This window comes from Topomyia yanbarensis, chromosome 1 (genome assembly GCF_030247195.1).
Source record: "Topomyia yanbarensis strain Yona2022 chromosome 1, ASM3024719v1, whole genome shotgun sequence".
In the NCBI taxonomy this organism is placed as follows: Eukaryota; Metazoa; Arthropoda; class Insecta; order Diptera; family Culicidae; genus Topomyia; species Topomyia yanbarensis.
Genome location: NC_080670.1, coordinates 64,732,054 through 64,750,003, shown reverse-complemented (window position 1 = coordinate 64,750,003; position 17,950 = coordinate 64,732,054). Strand labels below are relative to the sequence as shown.

General features: G+C 39.4%; 2 protein-coding genes and 1 long non-coding RNA gene across 3 annotated transcripts; 2 read left to right on the top strand and 1 right to left on the bottom strand.

Moving 5' to 3' along the window:
• The first annotated feature begins 3,492 nt into the window (after nt 1-3,492).
• On the top strand, nt 3,493-5,547 carry LOC131676322 (uncharacterized). The gene is made up of 7 exons (XR_009303121.1): nt 3,493-3,704; nt 3,762-3,872; nt 3,935-4,076; nt 4,205-4,325; nt 4,409-4,555; nt 4,892-5,113; nt 5,167-5,547. It is a non-coding gene; the product is annotated as an uncharacterized LOC131676322 (long non-coding RNA).
• Nucleotides 5,548-5,973: 426 nt separating this feature from the next.
• LOC131677834 (splicing factor U2af 38 kDa subunit) lies at nt 5,974-7,160 on the bottom strand. The gene is made up of 3 exons (XM_058957895.1): nt 6,987-7,160; nt 6,738-6,892; nt 5,974-6,555 (listed from the first exon to the last, which is right to left on the bottom strand). The coding sequence occupies exons 1-3, from the start codon at nt 7,028-7,030 to the stop codon at nt 6,041-6,043; spliced, it is 714 nt and encodes a 237-aa protein (XP_058813878.1). The 5' UTR covers nt 7,031-7,160; the 3' UTR covers nt 5,974-6,040.
• A 9,590-nt stretch (nt 7,161-16,750) lies between these two features.
• Nucleotides 16,751-17,950, top strand: LOC131677832 (phosphoglycerate mutase 2). Its single transcript, XM_058957894.1, has 2 exons — nt 16,751-17,024; nt 17,098-17,950. Exons 1-2 carry the CDS (start codon nt 16,922-16,924, stop codon nt 17,760-17,762), a joined length of 768 nt encoding a protein of 255 aa, XP_058813877.1. The 5' UTR covers nt 16,751-16,921; the 3' UTR covers nt 17,763-17,950.

Here is a 17,950-nt window from a genome sequence, read left to right as displayed (position 1 = left end):
AAAACAAAAAGGGATAATTTTACTTGCGCATTTTATTTTGCTGACATCTTCCTTGTTGGGCACCGCGTGGTGCTTCGTTGCGGCCGTGTAACTCGTTGGTCGACATGCAGCAATCCAGGGGAGGTGCGGGGCGATCAACGGCGGGCCTGCCGGAGAGGGTGCAGTCAGTGCCTGGCGATGACGATGATGATGAGGGGTCTTCGTTAGCAGCAATTCGGCCGTTTTTTTTTTATACGAAGGCCGGCTTTACACAAAGCGACCCGGGGAGTGACACTACGCGCACTGTTTGTATAGGAGTTCAACAGAGTCGAGCGAGTTGTTTCTTCACAACGGTTAACTACCAAACCCTTTAGGTACTAGGGTTGTAATGGCGTACACAATAGCGTATAACTTGCCCGCTTAGGGCTTTTCTTCACGGACCGGTCTTCCACACAATACTGGCTACCGAACGAAACTCGCGGGCACGTTTGACGTGTGACCGCTTGTGCTGGTACTTACTCCACCGGGTTCAATTAACTATAAGAGACCGGATCTTGCTATTCTGGACCCTTTTATCCTCTCCTTGTCCGGTTTCCAAACAGTTTCCCTCCGGGCCCTGCCTCCGATCACCCGCATCAAACCGCCCCGCATTCGATGACGATGACATTATCATGATGACAGTATGATGATGACGGCAGACGTTATGATGATGACAACAGACGTTTACATTTATCGTTTAGGGTTGGCGTCGTAATATAATTTTTTTGAATTCAAATTTTTATAGCGAATGACAAATATTTTAATACATGTAACTTGTTTCCCAGTTTTACATAATATTTTAATAGAATAACAAGAGATAGTATGATATAATAATTAAGTATAATATAAATTGAGATTGTATATACAAAATGAGTAATTCAATAAATATAATAAATAGTAATGAACGAATAAATAACAAATAGATAAATAAATAAATAAATAAATAAATAAATAACAAAATCTAACTTTGACACCAACCAGGACTACTAAGCAAAACTTAAACGAAACTCAAACATGAAAACATGGAGTGATAACCGACGTGACGTTTATGTTTTACTTAGACATTTACTAACAATATTTTTACCGGTGTACACAAAGAACAGGCCTCGTCAAACACGTAACGGGGACCGTGCGCTGTTATTTATGTACACGCAAAACAAAAAATGACAATAAATATGGTAATGTAATTTTAGCTGACTCAGTGACCAAGGGTAGTATTGTGACCGTCCTAGTAAAAGGTCACAAACTTATGTTTTCTCACAAATGCGGCAACATTAAGTGTAAAAACGCTTAAATAAAAGTTTTTTCCACATCGATTTGAGGCAACATGGCTGCGCAACACGCTGAACTTATCAATTTAGGATTTTCGCCGCATATTTCGGAGATTTTGATTGGTAAGTAAATCAATTTATCTTGTTTGCATAATTGATAGATAAACTTTCGTTTGCAGCTCATAACAAAAATGGAGTTGACATAAATAAGACCTGTGAATTCTTACAGAACAAAGGATTTGTTGAAGCAGCCAAAGATAACGAGTGCGGTAAAAAGCTATTATTCATTACAATATTATATGTATAAGCATAAAATATAATTAACTTAATAATCTATTCTTTCTTTTTTTGCAGAATGGAGAAGGCGTGTTAGCGGCGATTCGGCTTCCAGGATGAGATTCGACAGGAAACTATTTTCAGCACTGGAGAAATAAACTTGGCACAGAACCCTTAGGTATCTGCCTCGTCTTCCCCGTATGATGGAATAGTTCCACAGGCAACTTAGCAAGAAATATATAGGATTCTTTAGTGCTATGACCTAATCGGGAAACAGGTACGGCTCAATAACTCTAGACACCTGCATCTTTTTCCTCGTTTGATGTAATAATTATAGAGGTAATGTCCGTAGGGAAGTGCGTCGTAACGTTCGGGACAGATTTTAACAGCTCACCCGTAGTGGTGCTTTCAATAGTAGATAGTGTTATTTTAAAAGATTAAATTTCGTTGAATAAAATTATTTGTAGTATATAAGATTGTACATAAAAATAAATGAAAAAAAAAATCAATCTGAAAACTCTTTAATGTATCAGTCTTCGTATCACTCATACATAATAATACTTTCCCGATATGAAAATTAATATCTAGTCACATATCTTTCATATGAAAATATATAATATTCAAGTTGACACAAACTTGAATACTATGTGAATTACATCCAATAACCATTTGCCAAACATTTGTATTGAATATGCCATTCATATGAAAATTAAGTGTGGTTTCTGTTGGAATTAAGGCGATTTCAAAAAAGTTTGTTATTAAGTGTCTGACACATGAGATCTAAGTGTCAAACCAGTTGCGGCAAAATTAAGTGTAAAACGCTTGAGTTCAATGTGCAGATTATTTGCAGTGAACCTGGAACAATCTATTGGCGATTCTACGTTGAAACCGCTCGCAGATAGCGCTGGAAGGAAAGTGTTACTGATTTGATTCTGTTCTGTCATAGTGCATATATTTTCTGTAAACATTGGTAAAAAATGACTTTTAAACACCAAATTACCGATCAATTTGTTGATAATTGTTTATGAAAATGAAGGAAAACCATCATTTTATAAGATGATGAGTAAATATCTTGCGAAAAGAGTGTAAAACATAGTGGTTTCTAATATTATTCGCAGAGCTATATGCGCGCTATTTCGAAATGTAATTTGTTGAGCACCGTAGCCGCCGCAACAGCATTTCCCGTTCGTCCTAAGTTAAGCTAAACCTTCATGAGATGGTAAAAATTCATGAAACTCTCCAGATCAGGCGAGGAAAGAATATATCCGGATAATAGGAAAGTGTCAGCTTTGTATCATGCACAGCCGATCCTTCTCTCCGATAGTCTTCACTGAATCTCCTACGTAGTTCAAAATATGAAGGAGTTTGACATTGGTACTGATTTGGTCTCGGTTTCGAGTTGGAACTTTATTTATGAAACGATTTTTTATAACCACAATAATACCCCGATTACATTTCGAAGAAATGTATGAGTGTAATAGTTGCAAATGGCTGTAATTTCAGAATAATTGCAAATAAAACTAAATTTCTTACTCGTTTCATTCATATTTTGGCAGTGGTAAGCTTTTTCCGATAAGATAATGAAGATTTTGTTGTAAGCTACGACTCACTTACGGGTGAAAAAAAGCAAACTGTATCACTTTGCCAGTTCATGAGCTGAATCATAGGTGTCGCATGACTAATTTTGGCTTTGCCGCAAATCGCCAATCGTAGTTTGACAGAAGCGATTGCTTCATTTCCAAACAATGAAATATCTGCCACGTCGGTGTTACACTCTTGATTCCTACACTGTAAATAATGTACACTTTTATTTCAATAGATTAGACACATAACATTTAAGTTTCAGGCCACATTGAGAATTCATGTGCTTTCCATATGCCCTTTACAAAAATTACACTTGAAAATTAAGTGCGCAGCCTTATGACTCGATTGACTGTCATCGCATTTAAATTTTAAGTGTCGAAATATTGAATAGTAATAGTTTTATTGTTGACGGTTATATTTTTTCACAAATGCGGCAAAATTAAGTGTGAAAACACTTGAATAAAAAAATCCACATCGATTTGAAGAAAAATGGCTGTGCCACATGCTGAGCTCGTTAGTTTAGGATTTCCACCATATATTTTGGATTTTTGGGTGGTAAGTAAATGAATTTAGCATGTTTGTTTGCATAATTGTTAGATATGTTTTTTGTAGGTCACTACATAGATGGAGATGTAAACAAGATCGTTGAATTCTTGCAAAATAAAGGATTTGTTTTTGTTGAAGAAGTGGAAGATAAAATTTCTTCAACGTTTGCGTTAAAAAGTTATTCGTTGCATTGTGTATAAGTATAACATATTTAATTACTTATTCTTTTTTATTTACAGAATGATGAAAGCGTGCTAGCGGCACTTCGGCATCCAGGACGAAAATCTGCAGGAAAATATTTTCCACAGTGGACCAATTGGATCGATGCAGAAACCTGAAACATCTACCTCGCCTTCCCAGTTTGACGAAATAGTTTCTCAGGTAAGTTAGCAAGAAATATAAAAGATTCTCAGGCACTGTATCAACGTCCTATGGGAAGTGCGTCATAAAGTCCAAGACATTGTGACCTATAATTCTTATTGCACCCTCCTAATCTTCCTATTTCACAGAGTGAAGGAAGCTTGATATCGGACATTCAGTTTCCAACTGACAAACGGCAGGGAAGCAGGATCAGCTCAAAATGTTGAGGCATCTACATCGTCTTCCCCGTTTGATGAAGTAGTTCCACAGGTACGTTTGTCACAACGTTCGTGACATTATGCACAATTCATACTTCATTCTTAACTCACCAAACTGTTATTTCTGTTTCACAGAGTGAGGAAGGTGTGCTAGCGGAAGATACTCAGCTTCAAGCTGTCAAAATTGAACAGGAAGTTAGCTACGGAAGTAGAGAAAAAGGCTCGGTCCAATATATTCAGACGTCTACTTCGTCTTCCTCGCTTAATGAAATAGTTCCACAGGTAATTGCGCAAGATTTTTCAAACAGTTTCATAACGTCCAGTAGGGGTTGGCCATGATGCACTTCCTTCGGGGCTTTGTGACCAGAGACATGATACAATTCCTATGCGTCATAATATCCAATACGAGGAGTGCATTATTCAATCCTGGACTATATAACGCAGTACGTCTGCATCATAACGTCCGTATATTAGTGTTAGTCATAAGTTCCCAGACATCGTGCTTTCGGGTATTATGTCCTTGTGCGTGTGAGTCAATTGTATAGCTATCACTGGTTTTAACAGCGCTAGTGTTTGCGGCATATATCACAAGCTATAATTGAATTTAATGCTTTACAGAATCTACTGCCTTCATCGCAGTTGCGGCAACTGGAGCAAGTTCCACAAACGAAAACAACAGCTTTTGGTGATTGATAAGAATTTTCCATTCATTGAAGGAAGGAAAGGAGAGCAGGAAGTGGTATCCCAAACTAACATAAGTCGGCTGTTTTAAACCACGACGATGTTTTTTCTACGCTGAGCCCAAACATTCGGCCAGAGTCTAGTAACAACCAACCGGAGGTGCGCATAAAATATTTATTTCAAAATTCGAAACTAATGATAGCTACTTTTAGAAATACTATTGCGACTTCGGGAAAGAAAACGATGCGGATTCTGTTGTTGAACTGACCCCCGATTTATTGCGCAAAAAACTTGAGGAATCATTAACAGGCAAGGAAATTTTGAAGCTGTCGAAGGCGGGACCATTATCAGAACGACGACAGCTCGAGTTAGCTGGAATAATAGCGAAATGGTACATTGAAAAGAAAACGAAACTAATTGAAGGTGACTTGAAAAAGTACTCGCGTGCAATAGTAACTTTGTTCAAGGTAATTAAAACAATCAACCCAATCTGAATACAAATTTTGACAGCCCACCCATAATGGTTCATACAATACTGGATCGTTTATATTATAGAAGAAGACTGAATTTTGTAAAAGATTGCTTTTTGTAAAGCTAAGGTTGTACATAAAAAATTCAAATAAAAATATTGAATCGAAGTGAAAACTCTTTAATTTGTCAGGCCTCATACCAATTATACATAATAATGATTTGGTCAGTTGAAAAATAACATTTATTCACATGCCTTTTATAGGATATTTTATAATATTCAAGTTAATACAAACTTGATTACTATGTGGATTACATTCAATAACCATTTGCCAAACACTTGATTCGAATGCGCCATTCATATAAAACTTAAGTGTGGCATCTGTTGGAATTAATGTGCTTTCAAAGAAGTGTGTTGTTAAGTGTCTGACACATAAAAGCTAAGTGTAAAACCAGTTGCGGCAAAATTAAGTGTTAAACACTTGAGTTCAATGTGCAGATTATTTGCAGTGTACAGAAATTTAAAATGTTGGAAAAATAATACACCAAACTATAGTCAATCTGCTTTAATTATCGGACTTCGTCGTTTTACAATTGTTAGCCAAAATATGAACTTCTTTAATACCTTCCTTTGCGACCATTGTCGTTTCGCTCGGGTCCTTTACGTTCTCGGCTTCTAGAACGGCGATTACGTTCACGTGAGCGTTCTCGTGGCCGGCCGCCTTTAGGTGATCGCGAACGCGAACGAGAGCGCCCACGTCGTCGAGAATACAAATATCTGCGCAATTCACGTGAAATCGGTTTCAGATGCATGAAATTGCAAAATCCAGAACGTGTGCATTCGCCCATCTCGTATTGGCGACAACAAGCTTCACGAAAGTCTGTCACGGGTGACAACTCAGAGTATACTGGGCGTCCACCGAACCAACGATTGTTGAGATCCTTCGCCGCCCGATCAGCGTCTTCTTCGCGCCGAAATTTTATGTAAACATTGCCGACCAAATGATCTCCCAAATTGTCACAAACATTCATTTCCTCAATTTCGCCGTATTTGTCCTCACATTCAACAAAAACATCTTCGAAAAAGTTGTCGTAATGCTCCTGCATTTCTTCATCCGAAACGTTGGCCACCACTGAAAATATTCGAAAATGAAAGGCTATGGCAAACGCTAATAATTTTCGACAGTGCACTACATCGGTGTAGTCGGTGCTACACTCATTCAAATTTGTGTGTAATCAGCCTATCTCTTTCTTGCACTACACTGGTGTTTCGGAAAGCAAAAAAGAAAATGCTATAAGCTATAGAAACACTCACAGTGACTTCCGTCGGCGGATTTAGCCGAATTCTGAGGATTCACATATAAATTCTGCAGCAAACAGGTCTGCGAAAATGTAGGTTTATTGTGAATACGTGAGCAGCGATCCCCATGACGGCAAGCTCCGATTTTGAAGTAGAATGAACAGTTGACCCTAGAGAATACGTGAAAATGCTCAATGTCAGGGCAAAATAAACAGAGTATGTCCAACCAAAAATTGATCTGGCCAGAAATAGTAGGATACTTACTTATCTTTTTCAGTGCCAAAGATCGAGGCAAGATACTCAGCCATCACTTCTCTTCAAAATGGTAACGATATCACGATACGCAGTCAATTACTTTGAGCACAAGCTTCCGGCACAAGTAAACAGCTTTGCTAGAAGCTCACCAAAAATGGCGAACGTCCGCCACCTCAAAGTCAAATTATAAGATGTCAGAATGACAGCGACAGTGATGCCACCCAGTAAAGTTCGGCCGGAAATTATTCGATATTCCGGCTGGTTTCTGTAAGTATTCTCGCTACAGTGACACAACCGATTCTAACTAGAATCGGTTGTGTCACTGGAGCCGGTGTGCTAACTGGAACCAGCCGGAATTTCGGCTCATTTCCGGCTGAACTTTCCTAGGAAGATGCACGGAAAAATAAAACAACCCAAACAATACCCAGTAAAGCTCAGCCGGAAATGAACTGGAATTCTGATTGGTTCCAGTTCGTATTCCGGCTCCAGTGACACAACCGATTCTAACTAGAATCGGTTGTGTCACTAGAGCCGGAATACGAACTGGAACCAGCCAGAATTCCGGTTCATTTCCGGCTGAGTTTAACTGGGTAAGAGCATGTTCAGGAGCGTTTTATTTTATATAGGAGTTTCAAAGTAGAACTGAAACTGAAACATTCACATCCCCACCCGGTCAAACCATTCGGAATTTGATTCGGAATCCTGAATGGAGTCAGTATGGATTCCAAATCAAATGCAACAACCGATTCTGAGTCGGAATCGGTTGTTGCATTTGATTTGGAATCCATAATGACTCCATTCAGAAAACCGAACCGGTTCCGGAATGAGTTTAACTGGGCAGCAGAGCGCTTTGTTTTATAATTTCGAACAGTTTTGTTTCAAAATTTAAAACTGTTATACGACGCTGTTCTATTTGTTGATGATTTTAAAACACGTTTAGAACTGTGTTTTAAATACATGCAAAGTTTTCAGCACAGACACTTAGACCCGATGGACTGGTGAAAAATAAATTTGAATGCAGTAACGCTGAAGGCATGGCGAGACATGAATTTTAAACTGAATAGAACACCCGCTAAAACTGCTGCTGGGGACAACAAGTTCCAGTTTTAAAATTTTCTGTTTTATATTATAGAACTGTCAACATTATTTATCTAAAACTGAAACACTCCTGAACATGCCCTAAGTTCTTTTAACTTGCTTTTGAGTTGTGTGTCGCATGTTCGTCCGCATTTTTTGACCGGGTTTCGCCCTTATTACAAGCCACCGAAAAACTACCTAAAATTGAATACTTTTGGCTCAATCTCGTGGTATCGTGCAGGAAGGTAAAATTAGGTAAACCGTGTTGAAGGTAGTTTCCATTTAACTACGGAAAAAATCATAACTCAACCTTGAGTTTAAATTACTTACATTTAAGTTGCATTTACCTAATTTTGAGCAAGGTGCGGAAAACTCGCTCACCGCCATGAGCGTACATGAATTTGTTTCCTTATACATCGTCGGGGGTTTACGCTCTCGTTAAAAAGATACAGACCTACACAACTCGTTCCGCATCACACCGTATGCCATTACGAAAAGAGAGAGAATCGGAAATCGCAAAATTTTTTAACGCGTTCCACATTGCCGATGCAGTGACGTAATGAGTGCCATCGAACATATTCGGCAGCGAACATGTTCGTTCAGAAAAGTGATCAAAATCTTCGTGCGCAATCCTGAAACTGAACGATTGAAATATATGGCTGGCCTGAAAATATCGGTAGGAGTCAGTGTCCGCCTGGACACCGCACGGAGTGGCAATTCCTGCTGTGTAGCACAGAGAACAGACATCCATGATCGAACAAAAATATTTAAAAAACGTGTGTAAACATTTGAAATAATATACGAAAAACACTAGCGCCGCCACACCAACCTATCCCAACTATCCGTCAAATCGATTCCGGAACCGGTTCGAAATCCTGGATGAATTCAGCATGGAATCTAGCTCAAAGAAAACAACCGATTCCGACTCTATCGGTTGACGCATTTGAGCTGGAGTTCATGCTGGAAGTCCGAATCGGTTCCGGACTAGTTTGACTGCCCACTGAGACGTCCAACAAAATTGTTTCAAAATCGTTCAACACGGGTCCAACGATGGACGTTCGTTGAACGGTTATTTGGACGATGCCCAAATTGGTCCAACGAACGTCCTTCATTGGGCGATTTTGAAACCAACCGTTCTTAGAGGGTGGGTATAGGAATAACCGCTGTCAATTCTGTCGCACTCAGCCACAAAAAAAAACATGACGACAGTAGCGCACCTGGTTTAGATATCCAAACTACCTTCGAAACCGTTAGAGATTTTACACAAGTTGAATGCTGAAGATGGACGTCTGTTCTCTGTGATAATACTTTCAGAGAAAATTGGTTAAATCTCACGGTATAAAGATACATTCTTAAGATTCAAATTTGAAAAATTATACATGGTTAATTTTACGAAGATGCGAATTTTAATCCAGGTCGCAATTCTATGATTGTGAGTATTGTGCGAATTATATTAGAATTTAAACTAAACGGTTGTCATTACGGTCAGACCCAAAAAAATGTGAAAAGCCTTCAGGCAACACAGAAAAGCTGTTAGGAAAACTTGGAGTCTCAAACCGTATTACATCTTTGAGTTTATATAAAAAAAATGTATGTTTAATAATGTTCTTGTGTGGTGTCAGATGGAAGAAGTGACGACGATCCTGTAAAAGCTTAGCTATCTGCTGAGAATGGTGTTCATTGCGATAACTGGGGCACTTACGACACAGAACTGCGTAGAACTGAAGAACTTATAAATACTATCAATTTGGACAGTCTTCAGCTATCTTTTCCAAGCAACTGGATTTTTGCAAAGATTCTAGGGGAATTCTATTGTGCTTCGGAAAGCAAACATTGAGTAGTAGCTTATTACTGAAAGAGAAGCACATACCACAGAGAACAGACGTGCATCTTTAGCGTTCAACTTGTGTAAAACTCACTAACGTTATCGAAGCTAATTGGGATATCTCAACCCGGTGCGTTACTGTCGTCATATTTTTAGTGACCGAGCTCGATAGATTGAAAATCGAATTGTAAAGCCTCAAGATATTTAGGTTTGAAGGAAACCATTTTTGTTGTAAAAATCACTTTCAACTGTCCAAACAAAAGGTTCTTTTGAAATTTTTTTTCCAGAAATAGTCTTATTATCCAGTGTAGCGCATTCCTCTGTATTTGACTCCTAAAGTTCACAGACTCTGTGTCTTACTATAAAAATTGATTCCGTTAGACACTAGTTACACTGTTACCAGTTATATTATATATAAATAATACATTTCTATGCATTGTAATCAATAAATATAACACGTATAGCTTAAAATATAGTTAACCCTTAAATGCATTACGCTGTTTTAAAACAATATTACCCAAACCTTTCAAAATTATCACAGTAATGTCACAGAGAACAGACATCCATGATCGAACAAAAATATTTAAAAAACGTGTGTAAACATTTGAAATAATATACGAAAAACACTAGCGCCGCCACACCAACCTATCCCAAATATCCGTCAAATCGATTCCGGAACCGGTTCGAAATCCTGGATGGATTCAGCACGGAATCTAGCTCAAAGAAAGCAACCGATTCCGACTCTATTGGTTGACGCATTTGAGCTGGAGTTCATGCTGGAAGTCCGAATCGGTTCCGGACTAGTTTGACTGGGTATAGGAATAACCGCTGTCAATTCTGTCGCACTCAGCCACAAAAAAAAACATGACGACAGTAGCGCACCTGGTTTAGATATCCAAACTACCTTCGAAACCGTTAGAGATTTTACACAAGTTGAATGCTGAAGATGGACGTCTGTTCTCTGTGGTAATGTATTGAAACTATGAAAGAACTTTCACAAAATGAAAAAAGAGTTATTTGCGCCTTTGAGGGTTAATATGACTCCCATGTTTGGAAATAAAGTAAAATGTGATATCAATTGATACAAAAAATATCTATTGCGCATTTTTAAAAGACCTATTATCACAGAGAACAGACGTCCATCTTCAGCATTCAACTTGTGTAAAATCTCTAACGGTTTCGAAGGTAGTTTGGATATCTAAACCAGGTGCGCTACTGTCGTCATGTTTTTTTGTGGCTGAGTTCGACAGAATTGACAGCGGTATTCCTCTACCCAGTCAAACTAGTCCGGAACCGATTCGGTCTTCCAGCATGAATTCCATCTCAAATGCGTCAACCGATTGAGTCGGAATCGGTTGTTTTCTTTGAGCTAGATTCCATGCTGAATCCATCCAGGATTTCGAACCGGTTCCGGAATCGATTTGACGGATAGTTGGGATAGGTTGGTGTGGCGGCGCTAGTGTTTTTAGTATATTAATTCAAATGTTTACACACGTTTTTTAAATATTTTTGTTCGATCATGGATGTCTGTTCTCTGTGGTAGTTTGGATATCTAAACCAGGTGCGCTACTGTCGTCATGTTTTTTTGTGGCTGAGTGCGACAGAATTGACAGCGGTTATTCCTATACCCACCCACTGAGACGTCCAAAAAATTGTTTCAAAATCGTTCAACACGGGTCCAACGATGGACGTTCGTTGAACGGTTATTTGGACGTTGTCCAAATTGGTCCAACGAATGTCCTTCATTGGACGATTTTGAAACCAACCGTTCTTAGAGGGCAGTCAAACTAGTCCGGAACCGATTCGGACTTCCAGCATGAACTCCAGCTCAAATGCGTCAACCGATAGAGTCGGAATCGGTTGTTTTCTTTGAGCTAGATTCCATGCTGAATCCATCCAGGATTTCGAACCGGTTACTGAATCGATTTGACGGATAGTTGGGATAGGTTGGTGTGGCGGCGCTAGTGTTTTTCGTATATTAATTCAAATGTTTACACGTTTTTTAAATATTTTTGTTCGATCATGGATGTCTGTTCTCTGTGCTATTATGTACAACAATAATGTTGCCAAAAACGGAATCCATTTGTTGCCAAAATCTGAGTGTACCAAAAAGGGAGCATGCAAAAATCGGAACGTGCCAAAAACGCAATCTTACTGTACTATCATTGAACAGCCTCCAAGAAACATAAAACACACATATCGTCAATACTTCCTCCATTCCGTTACACGTTGAATAACCTTGTCAATACGCTCCAGTATTGACAAAACAACTGAACGTGTAAGGACCGCCAATATGGAACACAAACAAGATCAAACATTCTTCACTAGTATATATCGACACAGATCTTTCATTAGGACCTAAGTCGCAATGTACTCAAATGGAGAAAAATCAGTTTCAATATTCGGCGAAGGTTTTCTAAATGTAGTTTTTATTGTAGGTATAAATTACTTTATGACCGTGTTTTTCCGGAAGCATTTTTCGTTAAACCTTATGACAATATAACAAAGAATTTAATTCCTATGTGCTTTTAGTTGGTAGAAACTAAAAAAATGATTACGCCCAATTTGCATCGCAGTCGTGATTTCGCCCTTCAGCAACCACCATTTGCGGAAGGGCTAAACCATGTACATAATTTTCAGAAGGGCGCGGTAAATGGGCTAAACTGACTCTGTCTTGCTGGGTAGGGCTGGGTAAATGCGCGAGCTTGACAGTATACTTTTTAATAGGGCTCAGCAAATGGGCGCATAGAAACCCAATGTAAAAGGGCGCGTGAATCTTTTCTTCAAATTTCATGAAAATATCGAAATATTCGAATGTATATGTGCAACAACTATCGAGTAGACATGATCATAGTAGATATTGCTTATCATTTATATAACAGAATCGCCGTTTATTCTTTTATTTGTGAATAATAACCGTACGCCCGCTTCTGTATAAAAATGTAAGTTTGGCCTTTATATTCCATATGAGAAGAAGGGCCTAAGTCGAAATCTCGAAGAAAATGCATGTTTCGCCGTTTTGTTTTCTTTAATCACAGAGAACAGACGTCCATCTTCAGCATTCAACTTGTGTAAAATCTCTAACGGTTTCGAAGGTAGTTTGGATATCTAAACCAGGTGCGCTACTGTCGTCATGTTTTTTTGTGGCTGAGTTCGACAGAATTGACAGCGGTTATTCCTCTACCCAGTCAAACTAGTCCGGAACCGATTCGGTCTTCCAGCATGAATTCCATCTCAAATGCGTCAACCGATTGAGTCGGAATCGGTTGTTTTCTTTGAGCTAGATTCCATGCTGAATCCATCCAGGATTTCGAACCGGTTCCGGAATCGATTTGACGGATAGTTCCCTCTAAGAACGGTTGGTTTCAAAATCGTCCAATGAAGGACGTTCGTTGGACCAATTTGGACATCGTCCAAATAACCGTTCAACGAACGTCCATCGTTGGACCCGTGTTGAACGATTTTGAAACAATTTTTTGGACTTCTCAGTGGGTTGGGATAGGTTGGTGTGGCGGCGCTAGTGTTTTTAGTATATTAATTCAAATGTTTACACACGTTTTTTAAATATTTTTGTTCGATCATGGATGTCTGTTCTCTGTGCTTTAATTATACATCGAACTAAAAACCATTTTAACTAATTTTCACCTCAATCTTGTAGTATTTTTGTTGCATAATGTCGTAATAGCGAAAACGCAGTTTGTTTACATTTGCGATTTAAGCCCTAATGAAAAATCTATGTCGATATGATGATTGACAGCAGGAAAAACAAAAAGCACCACAAAAAGGATAAGCAATCAAAAACAATATTTAGAACAGATGGATAAATCGTCGTACCCGGAACATCACGTTCCAGATCCATTCTTGACCGCTCATCATTCGAATTAGATCCACATAACATCACTGTGAACAGTCTAGTGAAAGAAACCGATTCCACGCACCCCGGCTTGGTCACAAAGTCAACTTACTGTACTATCATACTACAAATTATGCAAAACATCAAACTGTCTTGAAAACAAAAACTCCAAAGTCTGTTAATGATTAGCGGCTCTTACCCAGTTAAGCTCAACCGGAAATGAATCGGAATTCTGGCTGGTTCCAGTTCGCACACCGGCTTCAGTGACACAACCGATTCTAGTTAGAATCGGTTGTGTCACTGGAGCCGGAATACGAACTGGAACCAGCCAGAATGTGCATCAAAAATTAGGTTTTACACCAACCGACATAACCCCACAAAACGAGCCGGATGAACTTCTTTTGACAATTCTCGGTGGTTTGTTTTCATAGAAGTTACGTGAGTTCGAATGTAACAGATGAGCAACCGTTGCGCTCGCACTCACGCATCTGACAAAGTAAACAAACCACCGAGAATTGTCAAACATGAACTTCATTCATTATGACTTCATTCGTGTCGTCATCTTGTAGAACTCAATATTGAACCCGTAAAGTCCGCTACAGAGATGCCAGATTTGCAGACAAGTCTGCAAATTCGCAGACTTTTTATTTAAACTGCAGATTTTTTCGATGACGCAGATATTTGCAGATTTTTTAGTTTAGTTGCAGATATTTGCAGATTTTTTAGTTTGGTTGCAGATATTTACAGATTTTTGAATACAAAGGCTTTTGGTTACACTAGCTTTCCTGACATTTTTTGTTCTTCTCAGACTTGTAAAATTATTATTGCAGACATTTGAAAAAAGTACCTGGCATCTCTGGTCCGCTATTCATCTATACCTATGAGGAATATCAACGATATACAAAGGGACAATCTGCTCGCTTAGCATATTACAAACACGCACATGCACTCGACTGACACTACACCACTTCATCGATACAAAACACTGCGGCGGCGTCAATGCAAATAATCGCAAGCACCGCTCCCGCTCGCGTGCGGTGGGAATTGAATCGATTTTCGATTTAGACGAACATAGATCGCGATCCAAATTTTTGAGGAAGAATCGCATTGCCGAACGGATCCGCTCATCATTGTTCGGATACAATTCCGAACATGTATCGGAAAGAACCTAAATCGCAGCGATCCAAGGTGAGCGTAAGAGAGAAAAAATACGAACATGTGAGCTACCATATTCGCTTGGCTTTAGCCGATCGGGAGCTCAACAGATGACACTCATAAACAAGAAAGACAGAATAAAGCATCGGATGTGGGTGAGTGCGCGTGAGAGTGAGCATAAAACGATGCGATTCTTCCTATCCTTGATTTTGAGTATACCCCAAACAACTCAAAAATACCATACTGCACGGAAGACCTCGACTGAGTCGAATCTCTCGTTTTGTTTTTGACAACACTAATAAGTGCGAAAGCAACGCACAACTCAAAAGTACCTAAATTTAAGTTAAAAGAACTTATTTTGTGGGTTGTTTTATTTTTGCGTGTAGGGCATGTTCCCAGTTAAGCTCAGACGGAAATGAACTGGAATTCTGGCTGGTTCCAGTTCATATTCCGGTTCCAGTGACACAACCGATTCTAGTTAGAATCAGTTGTCACTGGAGCCCATATACGAACTGGAACCAGCCCGAAATTCCAGTTCATTTCCGGCTGAACTTTACTGGGCTCAGGAGTGTTTCAGTTCAAGATTCCTAATTTTGACAGTTCTATAACATAAACACAGAGAACAGACGTCCATCTTCAGCATTCAACTTGTGTAAAATCTCTAACGGTTTCGAAGGTAGTTGGGGTATCCAAACCAGGTGCGCTACTGTCGTCATGTTTTTTTGTGGCTGAGTTCGACAGAATTGACAACAGTTATTCCTCTACCCAGTCAAACTAATCCGGAAACGGTTCGGACTTCCAGCAGGAATTCCAGCTCAAATGCATCAACCGATAGTCGGAATCGGTTGTTTTCTTTCCCACTGAGACGTCCAAAAATTTGTTTCAAAATCGTTCAACACGGGTCCAACGATGGACGTTCGTTGAACGGTTATTTGGACGTTGTCCAAATTGGTCCAACGAACGTCCGTCATTGGACGATTTTGAAACCAACCGTTCTTAGAGGGTTGAGCAAGATTCCATACTGATTGCATTCAGGATATCGAACCGGTTCCGCAATGGATTTGACGGATAGTTGGGATAGGTTGGTGCGGCGACGCTAGTGTTTATCGTATATTAATTCAAATGTTTACACACGTTTTTTAAATATTTTTGTTCGATCATGGATGTCTTTTCTCTGTGACATAAAACTGAAAATTTTAAAACTAGAAATTGTTGTCTTTAGCAGCAGTTTCAGCGGGTGTTCTATTCATTTTAAAATTCATGTCTCGCCATGACTTCAGCGTTACTTCACAGCCCAGCCAGTAAAGTTCAGCCGGAAATGAGCTGAAATAGTGACTGGTTCCAGTTCATATTCCGGCTCCAGTGACACAACCGATTCTAACTAGAATTGGTTGTGTTACTGGAGCTGGAATACGAACTGCAACCAGCCAGAATTCCGGTTAATCGCCGGCTGAGCTTAACTGGGTCTGAGAGCATTTCCAGAGCTAACTAGAATCGTTTGTGTCACTGGAACCAGAATACGAACTTGAACCAGCCAGAATTTCAGTTAATTTCCGGCTGAGCTTAACTGGGAACTAGAACCTGCCAGAATTCCGACTGAGCTTAACTGCCTGGTAAAGTTCAGCCGGAAATAAACCGGCGTTCTGGCTGATTCCCGTATGTATCCCGGTTCGTGACACAACCGATTCTAACTAGAATCGGTTGTGTCGAGCCGGAATGCGAACTGTAATCAGCCAGAATTCCGGTTCATTTTCGGCTGAGCTTAACTGGGTGGGAGGAGCTCGAATTGCATGTGTGGATCATTTTCAGTGTATAAGATTGGAAATAAATACTTGGCAACGCTGCTCATGCAGGACAATTTGACCTTGCCGCTGTCAAAGAGAGGTCAGCAAGTATCAGTTCAGCAAAAAAATTTGTCATTGTGGTTTTTGTTTCTGAGCGTACTCTTGAACAGTTTGTTAATTACTTAAATCTTCCTGTGGTGGAAAAAGAAGTATTTCTGTAGAAATTAAAGTATTTAATTCTATATTAAAGATGGCGGCTAAATATCGTATTGTAATGGTCCGTCACGGGGAATCTGAGTGGAATCAGAAAAATCTTTTCTGTGGTTGGTTTGACGCTAATCTCAGTGACAAGGGTGAGTAAAATATAGAGAATTTTAGTATCGTGATGTAACAAATTTATGTATATTTGCTTCGTTTTTGTTTTAGGCAAGGAAGAAGCACTGGCTGCCGGAAAAGCTATCAAAGAGGCAGGATTAAAATTTGACATTGCCCACACTTCTCTTTTGACCCGCGCACAGGTCACCTTGAACTCTATACTGACCGAATCCGGCCAAACCGGAATAACAATTCAAAAAACATGGCGTCTAAACGAGCGTCATTACGGTGGTTTAACTGGTTTAAATAAATCGGAAACTGCAGCCAAATACGGCGAGGACCAAGTTCTAATTTGGCGTCGCAGCTTTGATGTCCCGCCACCAAACATGGAACCAGATCATGCTTATTACAATTCAATTGTTAAGGACGATCGCTATAAGGGCGATCCAAAGCCAGAAGAGTTCCCGATGGCCGAGTCGCTCAAGCTTACCATAGCGCGTACACTGCCTTACTGGAACGACGTTATCATTCCACAGCTCAGAGAGGGTAAGAACATCATTATCGCTGCCCACGGCAATAGTCTGCGTGGTATTGTCAAACATCTGGACCAGTTGACCGATGAAGCTATCATGGGCTTGAATTTACCCACCGGTATTCCTTTCGTATACGAATTGGATGAGAATTTGAAACCGGTTGTTTCGATGAAATTCCTTGGCGATGAGGAAACTGTTCGGAAGGCTATTGAATCTGTTGCCAACCAGGGAAAGGCTAAGTAAAATTATGTAGACCATCCTCTAAAAAGCTATACTAATTGTAATGATTACTCATCTATTAAGCATGGCAAAAGTGACACGAATCTAGACAAAATTGTACGGATTATCTATATATATCTAAAAGAAGTGTAATCAATAAAAAAGTGCTAGTCAATGAAGTTGATTAAAATATAGAATACAAATTCCCTTAA